The 27,708-nt window shown below is 45.9% G+C and overlaps 1 protein-coding gene across 2 annotated transcripts; it reads right to left on the bottom strand.

Moving 5' to 3' along the window:
• Positions 1-95: 95 nt before the first annotated feature.
• Positions 96-27,440, bottom strand: LPAR3 (lysophosphatidic acid receptor 3). Of its 2 annotated transcripts, none has more exons than XM_079981659.1 (3): positions 26,951-27,440; positions 12,907-13,663; positions 96-1,926 (listed from the first exon to the last, which is right to left on the bottom strand). In XM_079981659.1, exons 2-3 carry the CDS (start codon positions 13,640-13,642, stop codon positions 1,598-1,600), a joined length of 1,065 nt encoding a protein of 354 aa, XP_079837785.1. In that variant the 5' UTR covers positions 13,643-13,663; positions 26,951-27,440; the 3' UTR covers positions 96-1,597. The 2 variants fall into 2 exon arrangements, with proteins under 2 accessions (XP_079837785.1, XP_079837786.1); XM_079981660.1 differs by lacking the exon at positions 26,951-27,440 and adding an exon at positions 15,569-15,608.
• Between the last annotated feature and the right edge of the window lie 268 nt (positions 27,441-27,708).

Consider the following 27,708-nt stretch of genomic DNA (forward strand, 5'->3'; position numbering starts at 1 on the left):
TGGCAGCATTTAGAGGGAAAGGTGTCTGTATTGCTTCTAGAAAAATCCCAGTGTCTGAAGATGGTCCCCCAAACAATGAGGTACCCAAACTCAGATATAAAGCATTGCATTTATTTACAATTCTGGACCATCGCCTGAAGTATACCACTGATCTCACACACAGTTCACAGGAGATAAAACCACTTAAAAAGTACAGTGTGAAAATTAATCTATGCACATAAAAAAATAATTTGAAATAACAAAAAGTATGATCCCATGCCTTTGCAAGAAGTTTTTCCCTCACTAACTTGAAAGGATTCAAACCATAAACCACAAAGTGCACAAATATTCTTGCTTATGTCTCTTTATACAGGTCACCACACAATAGTCTAAATCCTTTTTTTTTTAAGCCGGGACTTTTCAGAAACTCAAATTTAATAACCAAACTTCCAACATATTTTGTGCTAGCAACTCAGGCCTGAACTTGTGACAGCTGAAAGGTAAGATCAGAGGCTTAAAAATACTGCCATCAATCCTCATTGTCCCACCTTCAACTGAAGCAGTCAGTGATTATTTGGCTTGTTTCTTTAAAAGCAAACAGTTCTGTCCCTACGAACAAGTCACAAATGTTGCATACGCACGGAATAATATGTTATTGGGAGACTGGCTGCCTTTGCGTGCAATTAGTTTATTGCAGAAATCTCCTGAACTCCCCCACCCCATAATCACGGCTTGGAAGGAAAGTCAGGATGCTCAGAAATCATTACATTTACTGGGATGGGGCAGGGGCACTAGATAAACATGAAGAAGAGCTGTTTTGGTTTTGCAACCCTGTTATGCCATGAAAAATAAAAATGTTTACTGGAGGAGCACCAACACCGTACCACACAGGAGACTGAAGAGCCCAGTCCGATATATGGTTACTCGGGAGCAAGTCCCACTGAGTTCAAAAGGGCTTTAGGGCTGCAATCCGAAGCAATGCATATCATTTGGAAGCAAACCCCCACTGAGCAAAATGGCACATACTCCAATGTAAACATGCATAGGGACAGGCTGCAACTTTGGTCTGGATCTCACAGTATTGAATAGCCCTCCATACAAAAACTAAAATAAAATAAAACAAAAATATTTCCACGGAGAGAATTAAAACATGAATCAGAAAGTTAGTTTACAACTCTTCTCCCTGATATCCTAGTTCTCTATGTGGAGATGATAGATGGATAGATAATAGATATAGACAGATAAGCATTTAGATGTGAGAGCCAGCCTCATCTCAGCAGTCTGTAGTGGTATATGCCACACACAGTGGTAACTTGGCCTCTGAAGAATGAGGACTCCACAATGCCGGTTGTACAGTTTTCCAACTTTAAAAACACACACTGCAGAATAAGTCCGCTCCTTCTATTCTTCTCCATCCCTTCCAGCATATTCCCCCTCTCATCCAATAATTATTTACAATGATGTCAGGCCACACTGGGGTTTGGGTTTCCTGGCACACAGAGTATACACTTCTGCTGTTTCGGGATTATGAACTCAGCTGGTTCAGTGCTTAGTCCGCTTGCATCTGCCGCACAAGCCACAGTCCACTTCTTAAGGAGGAAGAATGAGAGAGTGTGGCTCAGGTGTTTCCTTTGCCACTGATTGTCCCTTGGGTGATGCCATTTTCTAAGTATTGACTAGAGGTGTCCATACTCCTGTTGAGCACCGTGGAGGGGATCCGCGAAGACCGGCGCTCCGGCCTCTCCTCAAAAGAGCAGCAGATCATGCGCCTCATCGTGCTCGACATCTCATCGTCTTTGTACGAGTAAATGATGGGGTTCATGACAGAGTTCAGAAGGGCCAGGAGGAGGAACCACCGCTTCACATTCTGTACCTCACAACGAGTGCAGTTCAAGCCATCGAGAAGAAGGACGACGAGGCCAGGAGTCCAGCACACGACAAAGGCACCTATCAGAGAGAGAAGGAAGCAGAGAGAGAGAGAGAATGGATGTGTTTGTTTGTTTGTTTCAATTTGTTTGGATTTGTTTGTTTGTTTGTATTGTGCTGCATTAAGCATTTGGGCTTAGGACAAGACGAAGAGGACTACATAGCCTCCAATATTCCTCAGATGAAAACAGGAACATTTCTCACTTGCCCCTCAACTGACCCCCCTCAACCTCCCATTTTTTGCCACACAGACCTCCCCCTGCCACAGAACATCTACACCACCACCACACCAATGGGACACAGAACACCCACCCTCCACTGTCTTGAGAAAACCACTTAATCCAGATTTTATTTTATTCTTTGGTAGATTTACAAAATGAAAAACATGTACCAATACAGTGGTACCTCGGGTTAAGTAATTAATTCGTTCCAGAGGTCCATTCTTAACCTGAAACTGTTCTTAACCTGAAGCACCACTTTAGCTAATGGGGCCTCTTGCTGCCACCGCGCCGCCGGAGCACGATTTCTGTTCTCATCCTGAAGCAAAGTTCTTAACCTGAAGTACTATTTCTGGGTTAGCGGAGTCTGTAACCTGAAGCGTATTTAACCTGTGGTGCCACTGTACATAAATTTTAGAAAGGAGCAAGATTAGACATGGGCATACAAAGCATTAAAAGAAGAAAAGAGATTCTGCTCCACTCCCCCTTTCTTCCTGCCCAGGGTAGCCCTACCCTCTGCCTGCCCTTCAGAGCCAGCACATTAAACGGGACTGGGCCTTGCTGGCGATAGCAGCCTCTACTCCTCGTTGCCTGCTCTCCAGCAGTTGCTTTGAGCTGCCCAAGAGAGGAAGCTGGTAGCTGTGGCCATGGAAAGGCCATGGGATGCTTCCTTCACAGCCGTCACTGGAGGAGGCAGCTGCTGATCAAGACAAACACTGGTTCATCCTTCTCCCCGACCTCAGCAACCCTGGTATATGCATGGAAAACCACGTTGCAAAATTCAGAGAAATTTGGATTTTGAAGGATGGCTGTGTTTCAATTTGAGCATTGTTTCAAAAAGTGCAAATTTGGGAAGTTCACCTTCAAGTGCAAACCGAGTCGAATTTCTTTCTTGCAATAAGTTGAGAAAAACTGTGGTTCGTCGCCCATTTGTGATAGTGCAACAACCCATTTGCAATATTTATCTCCTGTCTCAAAGCACCTCCCGGAACAATGTGCAGACCAGCCAAGCATGCAGGTTGGTGACGTTGGTCAGAATCTATGAATCACCACACACAAGCACTGCATTTCTTTTATTTCATAAATTTGTATTTCGTTCATCAACCCTGCTGGGTTCCCAGAGCAACTAACAAATCAGGGAGACTAAAACCACACAGTAAAACAGACAAACTCAATTAATATTTATGGAACAGGCTAATTGTATTGCTCTTTCATCTCTGGTGCCGGCATTGCCGGTTTGTCATTCCATGCTTCTTAGTGCAAAAAGAGAGAGAAAGAGAAGGAGGGAGGGAGGGAGGCCAGAGCTAATGCACAAACCAGCATGTGCTTAGCTCAAGCCACAATTGCTGCCTAGTTTACAAAAATAGGAAAATTACAGCTCTGCACAAAAGGCAGGCTGCAGAAGACGCACAGAGGAAGTGCTACCCATTTATGTGTTGTTGTTGTTGTTGTTTTAAAAAAATCAAAGTCAAAAGCTTACATTTTAGGAAGCCTTTTCCCTTCTCCCCTAAAGCCGGCAAAGAAATATTCCAGCAAGTTATGCCAGCGCTCTGTTTCCCCGCCCACAAACCATGCAAATGTAGGGCAATGGAAACCGAATCTGAACGGGGACAAGAGTTCAAATCCCAATCCCGCAGTCACCTTGAAATGGGCAGCTTTATTTCAATTCCCCTATCAGTGTTGCAGGCATTGTAAGAAATGCATATGGCGGTGAGACCTAACAGTGGGCAGATCAATGCCGTAAATTCAAAGCACATGGCGTTCCTCAAAGAATCCTGGGAACTGTAAGTTTGACACGGGTACTGTGAACTGTAGCTCTATGAGGTGAAAACTACAGGATTTGGGGGGGGGGGTTGAGGTGCTTTAAATGTACTTCAACTGTATGGTGTGGCTCTGCCCTGTCCCTCCCTGTATTCCATGTACAGGACAAGGCCAGTGCCAAGTACATCTCGATCACTTTTGAAACAGCTACTCAGTTCATTTGCACAATACAAAAAATGTCAGTGTAAGCTATATAGACGTAGGCGATACGAATTTATACGAAGAGAGAGACCTTTTATTTGCTTTTTGGTTTCTGCAAGCATCATTTCTGCTCAAATATAAGCATGTTAGGACAGACTGCCAATCACTCTTCAGCTTAGCAAAAACCAAGGTCATGTGTGGACTTGCCTGGAATGTCACCTCCTTTCCTTTCAAAAGGCTGCTTTGCATTTTTCACTGCGATGCTTCTGCGCAAGCTACATGCAGTGAAGCATCTAGACCATGGGGAAAAAACACTTACTGGATCAGATGAAAGATCCATCCAGTCCTGTCCTGTGTTTTGAAGAGCAGCCAACAGGAGACCGCTGAAAGCTCACTCAACATGACCTCCTATTCATCCTTAGATGTGTATTCCTACCATAGGTGACATTTCCATTTACAATCATACCTTGGAAGTCGAGTGGAATCCGTTCTGGAGGTCCGTTTGACTTCCAAAACATTTGGAAACCAAAGCAAGGCTTCTGATTGAAAGCCACAGAAGCCCCGTCACACGTTAGGCTTCCAAAAATACTTCGCAAGCCGGAACACTCACTTCCAGGTTTGCAGCATTCGGGAGCCAAAACGTTCGAGAACTAAGCTGTTTGAAAACCAAGATACGACTGTAGCTGCACTGGCTAAATAGAGCTTTCCACCACGGGTGTGTAGCTCAACAAGGTCTGAGCATGCTTACAAACTTTTGAGAGTCTAGAAGAGTATGGAAGAGTAGTGAATTTCATGAGACAACAGCACATTGCGTGAAGATACACTTTATTTTCTTGCCTGCAAACCTATAGTCAACGGATTAGGTGATCCTGAGTTCTACTATTATAAGAAAGGAAGAAAATATTTTATTTTATAAACCTCTATATCACGATCCAGCCGCCACTTAAAACACCTACTTGTTAAACAAGCCAGCCTCATATCAACCCATTGTTTGAAGTTGGCTTGTTTTAAAATTGATGAGTGCGCCTTTTAAACCACGATTCCTAGTTCACATGGCAAGGAATGAAACTGAAAGCACAGTGAATTCCTGATCACCTGGATTGCTTAAAGTGCAACTGAATACTGAATTCTGCCTCCTGACTGCAGGGGGTACACAAGAGGAGAGTGCTTGAGCCCAAAGTATCGCCTAGGTTTGCAAAGGCTTGTGCACTAAACCATGGCTTGGCATTACGTGCACATTGGACCACTGTGCCTCTATTCATAGATTACTTGTGCAATTGATTAATTGTACTTATTAACTACTTTAGGCTTCATTTCAGAGGAAAAAGGAGGGAACAACACAACCATAAAACCCAATGAAGCATCTGTTGAGTGGATACTTGAATAGACAAGCAGTTATCTGGATCACTTTCTGCTAAATCTGGATCTGATCACATCAAGGACAAACAAAAAGCTGGGGACTATGGAATTGTGGGTTGGGATCCATGCTGTGTTCTTAAGGGAAACTCAAGTGGGAGCGGGGAATCACGAGGGGAAAGGAGCAAGAAGAAGAACAAAAGGGTCGATGATAGGGCTCTCCCCTATCTGTCCAAGGGTCAGAGTAACACAGACATTGCACACGTAGGTCAATGGAACTGGCAACCACAGCAAGTAATTTCTGTCTAATGTTATCTAAATTTCTCCACCTCTCAATTGGGTGAGCCTCCCAAGAAGACAGCTATCATTATCCAAAGATGTGAGAGCACATGATAAAATTGACTCGGTGGAAATATTTGCTATTTGCTAGACAATTTGCTAGACAATGAGCGGATAAGAGTTTTTCTTCTTTTTCTCGTAATTCTGGGACACGGAGTCAACCAGTAAACCTGAAAAGTGGAGATGTGGGCCAGGACAGAGGAAGTGCCTCTTCCCACTGAGCACAGCTAAGCCAAGGAACTCACTGCCACAAGATGTAGTGAATGAGGAAGTGTAAATTAAAGGATGGTGAACTTTTCCACATGTGGTGGACATGCGAAAAAATGAAAAAAAATGGGATATGATATATAACTGTCAGGGCTGCCCGAGGTCCCAGCTCACAAAGGACCAACGCCAGTCCGTTGTTATATACAAAAGTCTTTATTGAAACGCAGTTTCGATTTCAAAGCCGCGGCGTGCAGCCCTACGTCTTAAACCCTAGACCGCTGAAGCTCCGTCTGAATCTCCACCCCCCAGACACCAGTTTAAGACTCTAGCCTTGCTCCACCTCCTCCTCTGCTCTTTCCTCCTCTGGGTCCACCTGTCCGCTGGGGTGTTGCCCTTTCTGGACTCTTCTGATGCTGAGTCCCCGGATTCTTCCCCCTGCCTCCGGCGTGCTCCCAATCCGTGCTTCCTGCTGTCCCGCGCGCCTGTACATTTGAACTTGGCGCGCGCACCCAGCCAGCAACCTTTCTCCTGACCATTACACTGCTCCTGTCACTGCTTCCCCCCTCGGGGGGGCTAGCTGGACCTGACTTCCCCTCCGTTCCCTCACTCTGCGATGGAGGCGTGGCCAGCTCTGACTCATCTTCTCTCCCTACTGGAGGAGACGCTGGCCCTGATTCATGGGACTCTTCCCCCCCACTCCGCTCTGGTGGGGGAACTGGTCCTGATCTCCCGCTGCTGCTTTGGGAGTCCCCGCTGGCCCCTTGCTTCTGGTGTGTCCCCCCTGGGACCCCCCTTGCCCTGGCCATCGGCGCCCCCCTCTGGGAATCTTCTGAATCGCTGGAGAAGCTCATGGAATCTCTCGGGCCACTGTCATACTCCCCTGCGCTGCCCTCAGATTCTTCCCCTTCGCTCTCCGTTTCCTCTCTCCCCTGTGTCTCTGCTCCTGAACCCCTGACAATAACGAAATGAAAAAACTGTTTAAATACACATTCCCAAAGAAACCAGAGGCTTTCTTGCTAGGGATAATAGGAGATGAAGTAAGAAAAGAGGATTGTAAGTTATTTATGTATGCCACGACCGCCGCTAAGATTCTTGTGGCCCAGAAATGGAAAACCCAGGAGATTCCAACTTTAATAGAGTGGCAGATGAAAATGTTTGAATATGTTGAGTTGGCGAAAATGACTTATAAGATTAGATACCAAAAAGTAACAAAGTTTGAAGGGGAGTGGAGTAAATTTGTTGTGTATATACGGAATAATTGTAGAAGCTTAAAAACTGTAGCAGGGTTAACATAAATCTTGTGATGTGGATGGAGTGTAAATAAGAATCTGTAAGAGTGGACGTTAATTTGTGAAAGCCGAAGCAGGGAAGGAAAGAAGTCCAAGCGCAACAAAGCGCAGGGTAAATAAGAAAATACTAAAATGTTGAATGTAAGAGTTTATTTTTTATTTGACTTTGTTTCTGAAAATTTATTAAAAAGCATTTAAAAAATAAAAAAAGATGTACTGAATGAGGACTATCAAATTGGAAAGTTTTTTGTAGGGGAGGAGGATACAACTATTGGTGGCTGTAAAACAAGATGAGAGGCATCATGGCTCTGAATGCCAGCTGCTGGAGAGCAGCAGAATAAGAGGGTCAGCTAGCCCTTATTTATGGATCAGGTTGGCTGCTCTGGAAAACAGGATGCTGAAAAAAGGCAGCCTAGAAAGGGTTCTTGTAATCTAGATGATGGTATCACGTTGGAACAGAAAGAAGCAGGCAGACTGGCAATAATGCAGAACCATTTCTGGTCTGTTTTCTAGGAAATGGAAATATGAAATGAATTCTCACACAGGCTACAAGTCTAAACATCTTCAACGGCTGACAACCAGAAAACCGTTTCAGATAAAAAAGGAAGGCACTCAAAATAAATTGAAGGCATTGTGACTAAAATACGTAGTTTCCAGAGAGTGGAAACTGTCATTTAAAGAAACCCAGCTAGATTCTAATCTCCCAACATAATAGGAGAAGGAATCAGAAACATCTGAAAAGCAACTGGCATGACGTCTGACTGGAGTGAAAATGCTGCGCTCCTGAGCAAATTAATAGGCTATAGCTTACTGCGAAACTAAGCCCTTATCTGACCCTGCCAAAATTTATGGAGAGCGTTGCCATCCATTTCGGTATGAGCTGGGTAAAGTCACAGCAGTGCATTATTTTATAAGCGGTTTGCACCAGCGGGTTCTGCTTTCCCACTGAAAGGCAGCAAAACTTACTTGAATCAGTGCAAATATATGCTTTGGGAACCTTTCATCCAGAGGCAATTGCAATTCTTGTTAGCAGTACTTATTTGAGGAAGGCTTATTGGGTATTCGTTCTACTTGCTTTCCTGCTCAGGTATCTTTAAAAACTAAGTAATAAAAACCAATTGCCGCTACAAGTTTTCAGAATTAGGGTTGAAGCCCCCTTTCCCTGGCAAGACTCTTTGCCCCTGTAATGACTGCAGAAATTCAGCAACTGAAGTTCTTGGTATCACTGTGTATTCAGGACAGGAAAACAGTATTCGCTGGTAAAAAGTGCAATAGTTTTGTGTGTGGGGGTCGTAGATATATAGAGTTCAAAAGCTTGCGGTAGGTATTTAGGGTTGCATCTTCTCTGTATTTAAAAACTAATTTTTAAAGGTTATGCCTCACTGTAGCACAGGGGTAGCAGTCTTAATAGGATCTGGAGGGGCGGTCCCTGATTGGCACCACAATCTGAAATGGCATCAGAAGGCCTCAGGCTACGCAGAGAGAAGTTAGCTCTAAGCAAGGATTCTCCACTGACAAAATCAAAAGGGCGCAATCAAGGTCACATCCAATATATAGCAAAAGCCGGCCGGAACTCTAGGAACCAGAATCACCAACGGCAAGTTTGATATTGACCCAAGATAGTAGCCCACTCCCCACTAGGTGTACAGTGGTACCTCGGTCTATGAACAGCCCTGTTAACGAACTATTTGGGCAACGAACTCCGCAAAACCGGAAGTAGGTGTTCCGGCTAGCGAACGTTGCCTTGGAAGCCGTACGGTGGAAGGGCACCAGCCCCTGTAGGGAAAGCGCGCCTTGGTTTAAGCATGTTTTGGGTTAAGAACGGACTTCCAGACCAAATTAAGTTCGTAGACCGAGGTACCACTGGACTTCTTTGTCCTCTCCCTTATAAGTGAATGGATGACGTTCCCTCATACAGGAAGAGGAAGTACTGCACTGAGGGGGTTGAAGATATGCCCCTCACAGTGGACATGTTCCAGCCATCAGGAGATGGGAGATGCAATGCATCTGTGCACATGCACGCACACAAACGCACACACATCAACAAACAAACCACAAAGCCCCCGAAATACAATTATCTAGGTACACACAACCAAACCATAAAGCCCTTCTTCCATTTGTAACCTGCTCCTTGTAGTAGTATAGTTAAAAGTCACTAAAAAGAAATTCCCACACCCTCTAACTTTAGAAAGTCTTTCTTTGATATCAGAAGTGTGGTCATTTATTGTGGATTACTCAGCAGTAAGAGAAAGGTGCTGTTGCTTTTTACTGTGACTTCGGCATTCCTGAAGAAAAATTATGGGGCTAAGAAGCCTGAACAAACCATGGCTCAAAACACATCTTGATGCTATAGATGCGTAAGATTTGACGAATAAGAGAGCAAAGCTTTTGCTGGGACTGTGTTGGTTCTGGTGTTCTGTAACCTGTCTCCCAGCATGTCCAAACAGGCAGGGAAAAGAAGGAGAGGAAATGTAAACCACCCAGGGAAGAAAAGGGAGAGGTGTGGGAGGATTTTTAACCTCCCAGAATGCACATCATGGTTTTAAGCAAACAGATTGTGTTGCCTCCTACCAATGATAATAGTCAATAATATAAGACTATATGGGGTAGGGCCATAGCTCAGTGGTAAAATGGTAAGTGTGCTTTGCATACAACAGGTCCCAGGTTCAATCCCTGACATCTCCAGGTAGCGCTGGGACGAACCTCATCTGAAACCATGGAGAGCTGCTGCCAGCCAGAGTACACAGTACTGAACTAGATGGGCCAATGGCCTAACTCAGTATAAGGCAGCTTGCTATGTCCATCTACCCCAGTGCTTCCCAAACATAGATCTCCAGCTGTTTTTGGACTACAACTCCCATCATCCCTAGCTAGCAGAACCAGTGGTCAAGGACGATGGGAATTGTAGTCCAAAAGCAGCTGGAGCCCCAAGTTGGGGGGGGGCTGCTCTACCCAAAGCTATCATTTTGTATCTACTAAAATCAGCTGCATTGACCCAGTGGAAAAACAAACGTGCCTCGCAATGGGACAGCTGTATTGTAGAAGACAATCCCTACTTTGAATTCACTATGTCAACCACAATGTATTTGTTTAGATCTAATAGCTGGGTCCCCGTCCCCCTCCGCCTTTCCCACACATACTTTGTGTTGCGCTACGAGAAAACAAGGCCTCCTTGAGAAATTCTGATGCCAGACCTAAGCAGCAGAGTCCTTGGGCCTGGCATTCAGTAGATAAATGGGCGAAGCATTTGGACTATGAAAAGAGAGGCTGTCCTCCATGTTACAGATATCTTGCAATGTTACAATAGGGTCAGTAGCGGTCTCCCCCAAGCCAGAGCAATGCTTTCTTTGGTTACCTCCTGTGAAAAGGACATGGCATGGTTATGAAAGAAGCTATTCGGTGCCTGACAGGCAATTGCAACATGAGTAACAGCCACAGCAAGATGCTCAGGGTCACCTCATCTCACTTAGCATTCCTTGACTGTTATAATATTTGCACTGCACACAGTAGATGCCCAAGCAGGTGAGAATGAAAATTCAGTACTAGATTTGGTTTGGATATAAAGGCGTTCTGTATAACAGCCTTCCCCAACCTTCAACGTGGTGCCCTCCGGATGTTCTGGCTTGCAGCTCCCATCAGCCCCTTAGCTAGCATGGCCAAGGACAACAGGAAGTTGTAGCCCAAGATAAACAATAAGGTACTACATCAGGGAAGGAAGCTGTATTCTGAGTCTTCCAATCATGGGACAGGGTTCACCTGCCAGTAATTAGAATAGAGGCTCCATCTCAGCAGGTTTTCAGAACCTGGGCACTAGGGACAGAGCAATATAATGATTGTGAGGAGAATGAGCTCTGGGGAGAGGGAATGGGTAGAAGGTGATACGCTTTATAAACAGGAGAAGTTAAGATCTATCACAGTGCCAATAAACCACCAGAGAGATTCTAGACTGGCCTTACTTATAAAAGGACTGCATTTCAAGTTGGAAGGGACCAAACCTTCCTCTTAATACTGTGGTTGAATTGCGGTAAAAGGCACTTAATGAAACCCCCAAGTTCCACACGCACCCAACTCCCATCCCCATTTTACTCAAATCATACCCATCCTATAGCCTTCCTAAAGCTGTAGCTGAAAGGATAACCACAAAAAAGGGTTAAAGGGCCAATCTATGGAGTAGATTGAACCCATCTCAATATTTTGGGACACAGTGAACAAAAGTTAACAAGGCCACAGATTGGTTGGTTTATTTAATTTTAAAAACCAGGGCATCAGCCCAGCCACATCATTTATGGCCAGGACGTTAGAGTGAAGGGTGTGTAAGAAATTTATTATTATTACTATTATTACTATTATTATTAGCCTGACAGAAAGAGTGAACTAGCTTCTCTTTCCCTACCCACCCACCCAAGTTTACAAGAGCTGGTGTGCCTGAAGGCAATTCCAACTCATCTCAAATGACCATATATTTAGGTTAAAGCCTGATTCCAACCTAATTTTTTTCCTTGTACTACTACCAAGTATACTAACAAGCTTCATATAGTTTGTGAGACTTTGGGCTTCCTCTTGGGATCTTTTGCTCTTTGTTGCAAAGCTGTTGGTGCCAATTAATGCAATCAGACATATTGCTGCTATTCCTAATTCTTAGGTTTCCCGTCAGTGTATCTACCACCTGTGCATGACCTAGGGATGGGATTAAAATTCAATTCAGCTTGTATTTAAAGCTATCAAATTCGCACTTTATGAAACAATATGAGAACCAAAACGCAACTTCTACAAATTTTGTGATGCAGTCCACTAAACAAATGCTGACTAAAATGCATATATTAGAGGAAAGTGTGCATAAAATGAACATACAATATTAATAAAAGAAAAAAACACACGCAAATGATGCATTGTATTAGGAGAAAATGATTGCAAAGAAGTAGTCAAAACTGCATGTAAAAATGTGTTTATGAATTCACACTAAAATGCTAGTGAATTTTCCTGGTGATTTTATTTTTGGCTGCAGTAATGTGGAGAACCGAATTTAAAACTGGAAAAATGAGGAACCGAGAGAGCCAAAATTGACAGATCTGTCCATCCCTGTGCATGACTACCACAAACCCTAGAGCAGAATAGTAGGGTTGGGTGTGAAGTCAAGCTATCAGCATGAATGTCAGAAACCCTAAAGGAGGAGAAATGCACAAGCCACCTCCTAAGATATTGCATTTGAAGAAGGGAGGGTGTTGTTACCATGCCTCACATTTATAAATTTTCAGCATGCTGGGAATGCAAGAAGCTTGCAGGTAGATACATCCTCCATCTGCAGTTTAAATGGCTCTGTTTACCCACTTTGTAAACTAAAGCTGGTTATGATTCATAAGCAGCCTAATGATTCATAAGCAGCCCAAGGCCAATAATCAGGTCAATGGCTGTGTAGGCCTCCCATGGCACCACGAACATAGATTTTGCAGCTGAAGACACATGGTGAGTTTCCATCCCAACATCCCAGAACCCCCATCCTACGATAAGGACAAAGTGGGCCCTAATCACTGGAAATGTAACCACAGGTGGCTCAACCAAGATCTACCATCCTTCTCAAACTGAATGATGATGATACAACACAAGCACATCTGGCCTCCACATCCTCTTACCTAAGACCGCCATGACTGTCTTCATAAGTTTCATTGGAGTCCTCCTGCGGCTGATGGATCCACTTGTGTGCGGAGATAAAACATTCGTTTTCCTCTGGACGTACATGTAGATTCTTATGTACACCACCACCATGATGAAGAAAACCCCCAGGTTGGAGACGGTCCAAAATATCAAGTAACTCCTGCTATAAATAGGAGCCAGCGAAGAGCAGGTTGAGATGTCACACAGGCAGTTCCAGCCCAAGGTGGGCACTGCGCCCATGAAAATAGCTATGGCCCAGATCAACAAAATGAAAAAGGTGACCCTCTTCTTTGTGAGGTTGCTGTGGACCCTCATCCGAACAACAGACAGGTGGCGCTCAACGGCAATGACTAGCAAGTTGGCCAGAGAAGCCGTCAGGCTAGTGTCCAGAAGTCCCTGTCGCAAAAACCACCTGTTAACAGTTAGCGTTTTGGAGACTGGGCCGGTGTTGAACATCAAGAATACATAAGCGATGCCTGCAAAGAAGTCCGCAGCTGCTAGGTTGGCTAGCAGGTAGTAGAAAGGGAAGTGGAACTTCTTGTTTTTGACCACAGCGGCTATGACCAGTGAATTGGAGATGAAAATGAAGAGGCAAAAGAAGGCCCCAAAACATAAGACAATGACGAGAGTTGTCCCCGTCCACTCATCTGCTGTGGCTGTGTTACTCATGTTATAGAAGAAGTCCATGCGTTTATCATAGTGACATTCATTCATCCTGGATTAGAGTATGGCATCCTAAGGGGGAGAGAAAAAGAAAGGAAGGTTAAAAAAAATGGAGGATAGGAATGGTGCCATCTTGGAATTGCCATGGATAAGGAAGCTGTCCCAAACAAATATTTCTCGCCTTCAAAAGTCAAATCATGCAAATACACAGGTTATGCGAAGCAGGCAAGCTAAATCCGTTTATGTGCACATTTATGCCTTTTACTCCGGTTTCAGAACCTTGATGTTTTTAGGTAGAGTCCTTATGTGGACATGCCCCGTTTTAAGAGTTCCTGCACGCCACAAGCAAGCCACGTGTCAGACTCCAGATCCAAGCACATTCAACACTCTTCCAAACGAATCAGATACTCTTTGTCATTTTATGGCAAGACATTCTGAGTGCCCGTTAATATATATAAAAAAAACAAAAAAACCCCAGAGCATAAATTAAATATATAAATGCCTTTACAAATGGCTTATTTATGTAATTAAATGTCCCAAATGTCCCGTCCATGGATTTAATCACATGGAATTTACTAAGTTTATTACATTTCTATCCCACCGTATTGGTCACAATATCAAGCACATATATTTGATGTGATGAGCAAGAGGCACCTGAGCCTTTCCTAGTTTTACTAAGGAGTCCTGCCCCATTCTTTAAGAACCCCCAAGCCTCAGGGGAAACATTTGGAAACCCTTCAGGGCAATCAATCAATCAATCAATCAATCAATCAATCAATCAAATGTTTAAGAGATTAGGAGTGGCAATTCTGCCGCAACCTTAAAAGCAACTTCTGTTTCACTAGGAGTCGTGTTTGTTATGTATATTTGCATATATTCTCTATACGGTAATTTATATGCTAGGTAATAATTTTCACTCTCCTAGGTTGCTAGCTTTATTTGGGCACACAAGAGTCAGCTAAGCAGGCATCGCTCGACGTTTCTAACTTAAAATGTGCACACTGTGTGCTAATTGTGACACAGACACCCAGGTTCTCCATTCCTCCCAGTTTATACTGCAGAGCGCATGGGTGGTCGGTTGAAAAAAATTAACAGAGCTCTCACACTTCTAACAGCTGTGTGGAACAGAGGTGAGAGCAGCCTTCAGTTTGTAAGAACCAACTTCATTTCACCGCCCCCCACTGAACCCCAAGATCTAACTGGAGCCAAGTACAAAAGATGTCCACTTAGAATTAAAGAACTTTGCGACCAGGAAATAGTTCCAAATCCCAGAACAGAATGGACCTTGCAGCTCTTCCACACAACAATCCAATCCTGGTAACCTTTGCTTCCGCTTCCTTCATTTCAGCACTGTAATGTGGAGGGACGGGGGCATTTTGTTGTTGTCATTGTTAAATACTGGGAGTTTAGCATCCTTGATGGTCAACTTCAAATCATCCAAAGATCTACCACCCTACCTTCTGTCCACCCCAAGTATAGGAAGTGGCATTTCAGCAGATGTAGCATATAATGCCAGGTAAACCTGCTGAAATCCCTTCTGGTACACAGCAGTGAAAGGTGCAAGTTGGGAATGCTTTGCTAAGCTTGAAGCCGTCACCTTTGAGTCAGGTAGGCCATTACTTTTGGGAAGAGCAGCAGACCTGCCACAATTTATGCAACCAAGGCCTCTCCTTATCCCTCTATCACTTGCGAACCATAGAACTCACAATTTTCCTCCCTAGTTGCTATAGCTACTCAAATAGCACTAGTGTTGCTCATTCCCTACCAGTCTGATCCTGTCCTCTTCTTGTTCCTGTCAACAGTGTGTTGGCAAGCGCATGAAGAATCAGGTTCCCTGTGAGGTAACTTCAGAGTTTGAAGACTTAAAGGAAGAGGAAGGAATGTAGTAGCCAATGGTGCGTCAGCCAGAGGACTGCATTTTTTTTGTTTCTGGACAAGCTTTTGTGCAGAGCCAGAGGCAACATATTTACAATTTACCTTTGTATCATATGCTGGTTTCTACACAGACCTCCCACCCTTCATCTAGGCAAGCAAAAGATATCATCAGAGTTCAAGGGCACATTCCAGTCAGGCAAAAAACACACTCAAGGAGGCTGTGAAGCAAGACTGCTGAGGGACATGGCCTCAGGAGAAGTGGTGTGGTCTGGGGAGAGTCCTGAGGGCCAGACAGAGAGGGCGGGCGTCGCCTTGGGATACGAAGCCCTATAAACAGAGAGGGTGCTTTGCTTGATTGATCTACCTTGCTCGATTGAGCAACCCAATTATAAAGCCTTGCCCAAGGTAAATGAACAGAGGAAGGAGGCCTCCAGCAACCATGTCAAGAATCACATGTGTGCTGTTAACCTTCCCTGGGTCAGTCCATGCAAACATTTTGGCCCTTTTTCTGGGCCTCAGAACAACTGAATCAAAGACTAGCTGCTGGCTTTTGGGGCTCCTCTGAGCCAGACCCTTTCTTGTTGAGGAAGAGCACTGGACCGCCATGACTGTGATCCGTTGGAGTTCCTCCTTACCCAAGGAAGAATTGCAAGGTTGGAAAAGGACGGGCTCATTTGTTTCATTGTGGGATTCCACGAAAAATCTCTGCCACCCCTTAATTTCATCTCACTTTACCCCTCCTTCTCTCACCCTCCAAAACCACACACTCTGCTCATCCGCTTCGGAGCATCTTCGGTTCACTAGCAGCAGTCCTTTGCATTTTGGCCAAAGCCTTATTTGGGATTTCAGGGAGATAGGCTGCTGTCGTCATATTCAGACCTGCGTGCTTGTTTCTCAAAGAGGCACACTTGTTTTACCAAGTCCACTCACCTCTGGCAGTTGAGCATTGGGGCAATCCCTTGTTTTGGATGGAGGGGAGGTTTCAGTCCCCGCCTGCCCCTCCAAACACTAGGGTATCCCATTAAAGGGATCCAGGGGGAGTGGTCGTGTCCACGTGCCCAGGGGGCTGGGGCTGAAGACACTCCCCCAGACGGCGGTCCCTGTGGGGGTCACCCTATTTGATGTAAGTCTTAGGAACCCCCTCCTGGATTGACCACGCATCACTTCTGGCTGGCGGGCCAGAAGTATTTAGATTGCCCCATACCCACGCCAAACCTCTTTCATCTGTATTCAATAAAGTTGTGGCCTGTTTTTACCCAAAAAACCAGCCTCATTTGTCTCTTATTTATATGTGTTGGGGTATGGGAAGTCCGATGCCTTGTCCTGCAAATGGACCAGCAGTTGAAGCAAAGGGGAGCCAACATGCTGCCTTCCAGATGTGAGACTATGGCTCCCCATCAGCCCCACTCAACATGGGCAATGATCAGGGATTGTAGCAGCTGTAGACCAAAACATCTGGCAGGCACCATACTAGCTTCCCTTGAATTAAAGGGTTGAGTGAAACAGAGTAGTGAAGCCTACACAAACATGGCAAATATAGGCAAATATAGCTAGTAGAGATTCTGCCCCCAACACACTTTTATACACCCTCGCTTGACTTTTCTAGTCTAGTTTAGGGTTGCCATATTTCAAAAAGTAGCTATATGCAAAATAGTTGCTGAATACCCATATTGCATACCCTCCAACATTTCTCCAATGAAAATAAAGGTAAAGGTAAAGGTAAAGGTACCCCTGACCATTAGGTCCAGTCGTGACCGACTCTGGGGTTGCAGCGCTCATCTCGCTTTATTGGCTGAGGGAGCCGGTGTACAGCTTCCAGGTCATGTGGCCAGCATGACTAAGCCGCTACTGGTAAACCAGAGCAGCGCACGGAAACACCGTTTACCTTCCCGCCGGAGCAGTACCTACTGTATTTATCTACTTGCACTTGACGTGCTTTCAAACTGCTAGGTTGGCAGGAGCTGGGACTGAGCAATGGGAGCTCACCCCATCACGGGGATTCGAACCGCCGACCTTCTGATCGGCAAGTCCTAGGCTCTGTGGTTTAACCCACAGCGCCACCCGTGTCCCCCAATGAAAATAGGGACATCCTATTCTATTCTATACTACTACTACTAATAATAATATTTAGACTCCATCCATTTGACTGGGTCACCCAAGCCACTCTGTGAGGTTTCCAACATATATAAAAAATAAAGCATAAAACATTAAAATAAACTTCCCTATACAGGGCTGCCTTCAGACGTCTTCTAAAGATTGTACAGTTACTTATCTCCTTGGCTCGGGGGGGGGGGGGGGTTGCATAACTCCATACCCTCCAACATTTCTCCAATGAAATTAGGGAAGTCCTAAAGAAAAGTGGGACATTCCGGGATCAAATCAGAAACCAGGATGGCTGCTGTAAATCCAGGACTAACCCTGAAAAAGAGGGACACTTGGAGGGTCTGATATTGGTGGGCATGTTACGGTACTTTTTCCAGAGGTGTGTTTGAGTGCACAGCCTTTAAGGTCAGGTGGAACTTATGTTATTTGCAGAGGAGGGTATAAGCAATCCCTGTCCCGTCTAGTTTTCAGGACTATGGGAAATTCTGTAGATAATGCCTCACCAGAACTTTCCCATGGCAGAAACGCCTTACCTGCATTGTTATTCGCAGGGAAAAGAACATGCTGCCTGTTCTTTACAGACACTGTGTACTCAACTTTCTGCTTTGCTTCTGCTGTATTCTCACAGAGCCACCGACCAGGATTTCAGCTGAAGGTGTGGGTCTCACCACCCCACATGCGTTTCAAGTCCTGAAGTGCACAATGGATAATGACATCCTCTCTAGAAAGCTGCTCATCTTGTACAGTAGTGCTTTATACCACCCACATCCCCTGCAAACGGCTTTGGGGGTGGGGGGCAGAACCCCTAAAATGGCATGCAGGGTGGATGGGTGGGTGTGTCATTCTGTCTGGCAAGCCGAACGTCTTGCACAGATGGAACAAGTGCAATGTTGAATTGCACCCCCTGACTTGATAAGGAGCCTTCCCAAGACGCAAAATTGGGAGATGGGAAGCAGCTATGAGGATCAGTGTCCTTGCATTCTCAGCAACATGGCCAAGCTCATGAGTGCGATCATGGGCGTACGAAGGGGAGCGGAGGGGGTGGTCCGCCCTGGGCACCACTCTGGAGGGGGGTTGACAAGATGGCCAGCTGCCCCCCCTCCAGCTGTAGAGCAGCCGAGGGCGCACACACAGTTAGTACGGGCGCCGCTCACGTGGCGTCTGTACAGGTTGCCGCGCATGCGCAGTCCATACGGACGTCACACGTGCGCTGCCAGGTGATTCGCCCCATCCCTCGGTGTCCCACCCTGGGTGCCAGAAAGGGTTCCTCTGCCACTGGGTGCGATCACACCTTTTAAGTCAATAGGTAACTCGGAAGAAGCAGCTGCGTGGAACTAGAGGAGCTACCAAGAACGCCAAGAAAACAACAACATAAATGTGAAATATGAAGACAAACGTTTTGATTGGGGTTTGATAATGTTCCTTTCACATAAAGAAGTGCTTGCTGGATCAGGCCAAAGGGCCTCCTCTTGCACAGCATCCTGTTTTCACAGTGGTCAACCAGATGCCTGTGGGAAACCCGCAAGCACAAATAATGTGGTCATCTTATACACACAGCAATGAATCATTAACTTTTCACTTAGTGTAACAATGCAAAACGCAAATTGATTTGTAGGGAAAGGGTTTGCAACCAGATCTCTCTGATGGAGTGCTGGTTCACAAAATTAATGGCTCCCCCCCCCTTTTTTTTTTTTTACACTGGAACATGCAGGCTTATTCTTTAAGAAGAAGAAAAAAAGATAAGTATATCTTTCCTGCGCTGGAATAAGCAAGGTTTCTGGTAAAAATGAAGACACAAAACATTTATGGATTCCATACATACATACATTCAAATATCTCAAGGACTGTCACATAGAAGAAGGAACAAGCTTGCTTTCTCCTGCTCTGGAGGGCTGGACTTGAAGCAACAGCTTCAAGTTACAAGAATGACCGCTCCCAACATTAAATGGGGGGCGCCCTTTGTGTGGTCGCGCGCAGCCCCCTGGACCCTATGCAGCACCATTAACACAGGCTTGGCTTCACCTTCCCCAGGTGGGATACCTGGAGGTCTCCGCCTACCTCAACCAGTTGCTCAATCCCACCTGGGGAGGTGCTGCCAAGGTGATCAGGCCAGGTAGGGGGAGGGACCACCCTGCCCATACAATAGGGGGAGGATCTTACCTAGGAATCATGACTAAACATGTGGGAAAACTTTATGACGGGAAGAGCTGTTCAACAGTCGAACAGTCTCTCTTGGGAGGTGGTGGACTCTCCCTCCCTGGAGGTTTTTAAACAGAGATTGGATGGCCATCTGTCAGGGATGCTTTAGCTGAGATTCCTGCATTGCTGGGCTTTGGACTAGATGACCCTTGGGGTCCCTTCCAACTCTACAATTCTCTGATTCTATAATTTATAAAAAGATAGAGTTGGGGGGGGGAATACTTTGTGAAATATTTATTAACATTTCCCCAAAAATAACTACCTATGAAAGTGTGCCAAGAAGAATAATAATAATAATAATAATAATAATAATAATAGGAAAAATAAATTTATAAACAGAAATAATGGAAAGCAATAGCATTTTTTTAAAGCTGGTTTTCAAAGGCACTTCTGCCAAGTAAGCAAAACCTCAATTGTTCAAGCATCATCAGCTGTTTGAAAGACTGGATAATATTTGACCATGATCACATAACATCTGACAAGTTAGTTTGATTGGTGTGTTGGCCAATCGTAACAATGTCTACTGAATACTGCGACTATTTAAATATATTGTACAGAAGATACCTTTGAATAATCCAAGTGAAAAGCAGTCCACAAGTGTGTCTTATCATCACTTTATTACTTCCCAGGCATGAGTAAATAATTAAAAGTCAACAGAGACAAGCCACACACAGAAAGACAATATTATGCAATGCTAATGTTAGACATTGTGGGCCATTTTTGTACCATACTCCTCTAGTTCAAAGCTATTGCAGCCATGCTAAAACCTGTTAAGGGCAGACACCCAGTACATCTCTAGTTACCACAAATTTAGACTCTGGAGGCTTTCATAATTTAAGATCTTCTGAAATTACGGTTTAGGAAGTCTATACATGGCATCTAACCTAAAAACGTCATGACAAAGCTTTCATTTAAAGACTCCCGGAGTTGAGGACTAAAGAAAGAGTTGGCATCTCAGCCTGTAATGAGGAAACAATCTCAGCATTTAAGACATTATAAAGCCGGTCTCTATACTATTTACTAAATATGTATGTGCCAACTCCTTTCGTCACCATCATATCCTTTCCCCCTTAAGCTTTGCTCTTCACCCGGGCAGTATATACCGAGAGCAGGATTGGAAGTCAGCAGAGATTACTGGATTGAGCCTTGATCGGGATGACTGGATACTTCAACATGTCGGCCAACAAAACAATACACAGCTGTGCAGAGTCACCGTATCTCAGCCTCTTGTCTTCTAGTCTAGACAATTCAATACAGAATCAGTTGTGAAGATATTGGTACTGGGAACGCAATGCAAATGAAGCTTTCCTCCCCCCCCCCCCCAAAAAAAAAGCATACAAGATTTTAGAAGAGCAACTTCATTGACCTGTGGCAGCAAAAGCACATTTGCCAAGATCCAGAGGGGACATTCCATGCTCAGAAACTGCGATGTACACCTTGAGGAGCCATAGTTCAATGGTAGCGCATCTTGCTTTGCATGCAGATGGTCACAGGTTCAAATCCCAGCTGTCCCTCCTGCACTCCATTCTGCAGCATTGTTTGGCGCCTCTGCAGTGTGGCACCCAGCGCGACCACACCGGCTCTGTAGGGATGATTGGGCAGATAATACAGCAAATAAAAGTGTCTTCTGGAGGGGCTGGTGGGGAGTAGATGAGCAGAGTAGGCGGGGGCACAGCCCCTCTGGTATTCCTATATCTACACTGCCCTCATTACAGGAGTCTGTGCCTGCATGTTTGGGCCAGTGCAAAAGTTGCACCAACCACGCCTGCAAACGTTGTTTGCATTCTGAAAGCAGGAAAAGAGCCAAAGTGATTTTTGATCTCGTAAAGCCACGAGCAGGCGCCTTCAAAGTCCCTGAAATGTCTTGATTACAGTGGACTGAAAGTAAAATAAGAGTCCAACCTAGACAAATCTAGGATTTGCAGCCTGGTACAGGGTATATTTTCGTTTCGCTTTCCAGTGCACATCCAAAACTTATATAAAGAGAGGAAAGATAAAAATACCCATGTTGCTATCAATAGCCATCAAGCCATAAGCACTATATCAAGCATGTTTTCCTCTATTTCACACATTGCATAATTAAGTATCTGGAATGAGTTGGGAATAATGTCCAGAATATTTCATTGGAGAATGCGACACGTGGTGTAGAATTTTAATTCAGAATGTTCCTAGGTTGTGGTTGCTTTGGCTTTCAGACAATATCTTAATCCAAATCACAGCTTAGACAAATTAAAAGTCCAATATCAATGGAGCAGATAACAGAAAAACTTCATTTGAGTTGGCTGGGCATATCCACACCACACATGGCTTTCCACCAAAGTATCCTGGGAACTGCAGTTTGCCAAGGGTGCTGGGAATTGTAGCTCTCTCTGTGTGGGTAAACTAAAGTTCCCATAATTCTCTGGGGGTAGCCATGTGCTTTAAATGTACGCCATGCATGTGACCAATGTCACATGTCATGGAAGACTGCCATATTAAAGCAATTCTGAGTCCTTTCTCATGGTGGAGAATTTTTCTACCAGTTGAAACTATTTTTTACACGTGTGACTAATTTTCTGCTGCCCCAGTAAGTATAAACAAGAATAAAGATAACATCAACTGTTCGTCTCTAAGGTGCTACTGGAAGGATTTTTTTTTTTTTTTGCTTGAACTACAGCAGACCAACACGGCTACCTACCTGTAACATCAACTGTTCTGACACAAATTAACAGTATCGGAAGTACTCTTGTTCAGATTGCTGTATGCAAAATCTTATTCTTACTACACTGGAAGAATGAAGGGCATGTAATTTAAAGTGGAAAAGTTTACACTGTTGACTTGTTCTCTTAAGCCCTCTTGAAGCAGGAGAGGGGTGGGGACCCTTCTTCAGCTGAAGCACCACATTTTTTCTCACAAATAACCTTCTGAGCGTCAGAAGCAAACGGCTGGCAGGGCCAGAGGTGAAGTGGGTGGGATCAGAGGCAAAAGTGGGTGGAACGATGGGGTTGACTCCCACCTTTGCAAAGGACGTTGCAATCAAGCCACACAAAAGCTTGACGCTTCCACCTGCCTGCCAATCTTGCACCACGGCAAACATGCAAACGTGCATCATTGCCATAGTACGGGGCGTATTCCAGCTTGAATGTGGACTATGATGAGATCTGAGATCTGGCCAGAGGGAACTTGGGGCGGCATTTGGCCCATCAGCTACAGGTACCTCAGTCAGTAGAGCATGAGACTCTTAATCTCAAGGTTGTGAGCTTGAGCCCCATGTTGGGCAAAAGATTCCTTTCATTGCAGGGGATTGGACTAGATGGTCCTTGTGGTCCCTTGCAGCTCTGTGAAAATTGTGCAAATCCTGATGTAGAAAAAAAAGGCAGGAAGAATATGCTCAGCAGCAAAAGGGTGATGTGCGTGAGGAATGCCGAATCCTGACCCAAACCAATGGCTGCCTCCTCACTGCGCTCTCTCTCCAAGCACTTTATTCACAGCTGGAATGAGGAAAAGGAGCACCTTGAGACATAGACTGTAGGCAAGTGAGCTGCAGGCAAGGAATGAAGTCCACAATCCCTGAGGCCAGCTAATTATGCTGCCAAGTTCTGTCCCCTTTTTGTTTAAAAAGAGCCCTGTTTAAACGAACGGTTCCACTGCCATCACATCTAGCTTGGTCCTCAGACTTAGGACTCAGCTCCATTAGTCAGAAAACAGTGTTTTGAATGCATTATAAGCATGCAACACAGGATGGCGCTGGAGAGCAAAGAACATTCTTTGCGGTTTTCCATAGTGCTTTTTTCCCTTTCGTTATAAAAATTTAATTTCTGACTTATTTATAGCGTGTGTGTCCTCCCCCCCCCCCCCGCCGTGTGTAGATCCACCCTTAGTGAAGAGGCAATTAATGCTGTAAAGAAGTAATATCCAACCATCCCCAGTAACACACTTACAATGAAAAGCCACCACAGGCTGCAAGTATTGTGTTACAGAAATTTTACTAAAAATTTCTCAGACAAGCATGTACTTTATTTAGTATTTTTTTTAGATCATTTACACACCACCCTTAATTTGGAAAATCTCGGAACAGTTCTCAAATCCAGAGCAGTTTAGAGGGTAGACACAATGCAAGTAGCAAAACACACACAGAGAGAGACTTTAGCTCCTGGCTATATTTGATAACACAGTGAATTCATCACTGTTATCGGCCTCAGCAGTGCCGAACCTTAGAGCATTTAATCTCCACTTGGTGCCACTCTATTTCATACCTCGATTAGCCAACAATTTGCCTTGCAATAGGCTTTTGCCCACAAGGCTCAGTGACTTCAAACTCTGGCTTATAATCAATTATGTCTATTTGCTAGCCTTCCCGCTGAACAGTAAATGGAAAGGATTGCCGCGAATTCATTGGCGTTATTATTGTTGTTGTAGTCACAATTATTATTTTATGTTATGTACCATTAGCCAACTTCCAAATGAATATAGGTACAGAGGTTAGGTTAGCACGGCTGCTTAAGTGTATAATACTTTGCATGGCTGACAAAAAGAGTCTCATCCTTAGGGACACTGTTCCTTAAAGAGCCGCCCTCTGATTGTCACAAGGGAGGTCCAAGATAAGGGAAGAAGCCAACCCTTTGCATCTTATCTGCGGCCCAACAATGCACCCAAGAGCCCCATCTCAATCCCAGTCTGCAGTCACCCAAATGAATGATTAGGTTTCAGCCTTACAAATCACTCAGGATTATTACTGGATCCTGGTTTAAATATATCTGACTGTCCAGGCACTCTTGTAAACATACATCCCGAAAGAAGGCAGTTCCACTCCTGTTAGTAATATTATGTCTCAGGGTTGGAGCCTTATTGCAATTCTTTCCACTCTCCAGTAGCCAAGGATTCAGCCTTTTCCAGTGCTACTGCCTGCCCATGAAGTGAGCTGGCTAGGGATCACAAAGTGATTGAAAAGGCGACTGGGACAAGGCACTCAGCACAAAAACAAAGGCAGCGCCACAGCCCTAACTTAAGACAACCTGTCTATTGAGCATTCGTTCTGATTGGTTTGCACAGAGTTTGCAGGGAGGTTATACAACATCAGCTGTTTATTGAGCATTTGCCAGTACAGTGGTACCTCAGGTTAAGTACTTAATTCGTTCCGGAGGTCCGTTCTTAACCTGAAACTGTTCTTAACCTGAAGTACCACTTTAGTTAATGGGGCCTCCCGCTGCTGCTGTGCTGCTGGAGCACGATTTCTGTTCTCATCCTGAAGCAAAGTTCTCAACCCGAGGTACTATTTCTGGGTTAGCGGAGTCTGTAACCTGAAGCGTATGTAACGTGAAGCATATATAACCCGAGGTACCACTGTAGTTCTGTTGTGCAAGAGCACCACGTTCACTTTAATTGCACAAACTGAATTTGCCAGTCTGTGGTTGAATACCACCCCCAAATTAGCAAATGATGGATGCAGGAACAGCAAACAGAGAGGGGGGGGGGAAGAAAACACTTTTACGTTGGCCCCAAGGTGGTTGGATGAATAAAGCAAAGGTAAGAGCTTATGCCAGAATGGCTTCATCAGAACCAAACATGTTGCAGAGGAAAATCGAAATGGCAGTGCTCAATGGATTGTGGATGAGGATTACCAAAAAAAACCCCAAACATCTGCCCTGGCTTGGCTGCATCAGAGTCAATCACAACAACAAACAGGCATTTAGTAGCCAAGAGACAGGAGCGTATGAACATGGGCAATTGCCTGCTGCAATGATACACTTACTCTGAAGTCCGTACATTAAATTAAACACACTTCTTCTTGGTGGTGGTGGTGATGAGAAGTTCATTCTTCCCTTGTTGGCAATCCTGCCAGCTTTGCTAACAAGGCAAGGGCAGGTCACGGCTGCTCCCATCTCTAATTGCACACCTGCCCTCTCCCTCTGAAAGCAGGGGCGGATTTTGGTAATACGGCAGCCTGAGCAAGGACAAATTTTGGCACACACACCCAATATGACAAATAGGTTTCATTATTTTGAGCCCCTGCGGGGGGGGGGGGGACAGCCTGCACCGCTGGAAGGCTCTACCTCAAAGGTGAAGAAACCTGTGGCCCTTCAGATCAAACTTTTCCCATCAGCCTCAGCCATCATGGCCCATGGTAAGAAAAGATGGGAGCTGCCAGTCTGGAAAAAAAGCCTTCTCTCATTGGGCAGTGCTGAAAGGAAGCCTGGCTCTAGCTGGGTCACCAAGAGGGAGCGAAAGGTGACCCCAGGAACTCCACCAGGAACTCCACGGAGGAGCAGCCACCATTTCTGTCTGTTCACTCACGCTTTCTCGCTCTGTCGGGGCAGGGTGATGGGGCCCAATCCCCCAAACAGCACCACCCAGAAGAATGGGCATAGCCAGGGGAGGCAGGGGGGTGGCTGCCCCCCCCACCACCATAAAAATCAAGTAAATAAATAAAAATACTTAGAAATTGTAGAAAGATTTTGACAGATTTTTCTGAGCTACCTTGGGTTCAAAAGAAATTAATTTGAAACAACTGCTGTTGAGACATTTCATTCCGAATCTGCTAGACAGAGGAGGGCGACAGGTGGGTGTCCTGCCCCCCACCCTAACATAAATCCTGGCTACACTCATGCTCAGAGGGAGAGTGCAAGCAAGCAAATCATAGAATTGCAGAGTTGCAAGGGGGTCCATAAGGGTCATTAAGTCATGCAGGAATCTCCGGCACGGTCTCCCACCCAACTTGGAGCCGGACCGGACCCTGCTTAGCTTTGCAACTGTGCTAGCATCGCTAGGAGAAAAAGGGAAGATGCTCCTTCCGTGGCCCAAACTCCTCCCGCGTTCGCGATCCCCGCTGTCCCGTCGCTCCCCACCTCCCCGGAGAAAACTCTTTTTCCTTGCTTTGCACGTTGTCCACCTCCTCCTCCTCCTCCTCCGCGCGCGCGCGCGCCTCAGCACCGCGGCGGACGCTGCTGGGCGAAGCAACAGTTTGGTCTCCGCGCGAAGCCAGGGGCGCTTTAAGCAGGCGGCGGCGGCGGCGGCGGCGGCGGCGCTCGAGTCCGGATCCCCTGGCAGTTCCTAGCTTCCCACGGGGACCCCGCTTCCACTAGTGGAAAAGGCGCCGAGAGGGGAGCCACAGGCGTGTCAGTCACCCTTCCTTCCTCCCTATTACCTCCCTGCCCCACTCCCTGCCCGTCTCCTCTCACGGCAGGGCGCAAGCCCCTCACTCACCACAGCAGCCCGCGCGCGCGCGCCTCAGTTGCTGCCTGCCCGCATGCCCGGCTGGCACCCGCCACGCCGCCCGCCCGCTCGCTCTCCGGCGCCGGCTCCTTCCCGTCAAGCCGGACGGTGCACGGCGGACGTTTTTTGGCGGCGGCGGCGGCTGCAGCCCCTAGAGCCGCCGGCGTGGGCGTGGGCTGCCTCCTTCCCCCACCGAAGGCGGCGCGAGGGCGGGGAACCCCTGGGCGAGCCGAGGCGCCCTCCGTCGGTCAAGGCTGCCTTCTGGGCCGGCGCTGGGAACGTTGTCGCGCGGTTTCTTTCTCTCGAGTCCTTCCCATTGGGCCCTCGGTGGTTTGTTATGGTTCCATTCGCAAGCGGAGGGCTAAGGAGCTTCTCGCGGTGGCGCTGCTGCTCCTGCCGAGTGAATGGGGAGCAAGGCGCAAGGGCAGCAGCGGCACTGGGAAAGCCCAGTCGCTGCTGCTTCGCTTCCCTGACTGCTCCCGCCTCTTTCCTCCTCCTCCTCCTCCTCTCCCAGCCCCTGGCTGGCTGGATCAGTCCCTCACAGCCACGAGTGAAAAACTCCTGCTCCTCCTCTACATTTTCTTCTTCTTCTCCCCTCCCCGCACTTCACATGCGTGCCTACTCAGTGAAGACTAGCCCCCCCCCGCCCCCCCGCGAAGGGGGCAGTGCCCCACCAAGACCTGGGCCTGCCCTCACCTTCTTACCTCCAACTGGTCCAGGGATGGCACTTCCTCGGCGTTGGTGTTTCA

Source organism: Podarcis cretensis (genome assembly GCF_951804945.1).
Source record: "Podarcis cretensis genome assembly, chromosome: 6".
In the NCBI taxonomy this organism is placed as follows: domain Eukaryota; kingdom Metazoa; phylum Chordata; class Lepidosauria; order Squamata; family Lacertidae; genus Podarcis; species Podarcis cretensis.

Excerpts from the sequence above, each read along its gene's own strand:
- LPAR3 (XM_079981659.1), bottom strand. The coding sequence starts at position 13,642 with ATGAATGAATGTCACTATGATAAACGCATGGACTTCTTCTATAACATG. Across the intron at positions 1,927-12,906 it reads GACAGTCATGGCGGTCTTAG|GTGCCTTTGTCGTGTGCTGG; the intron begins GTAAGAGGATGT and ends TCTCTCTGATAG.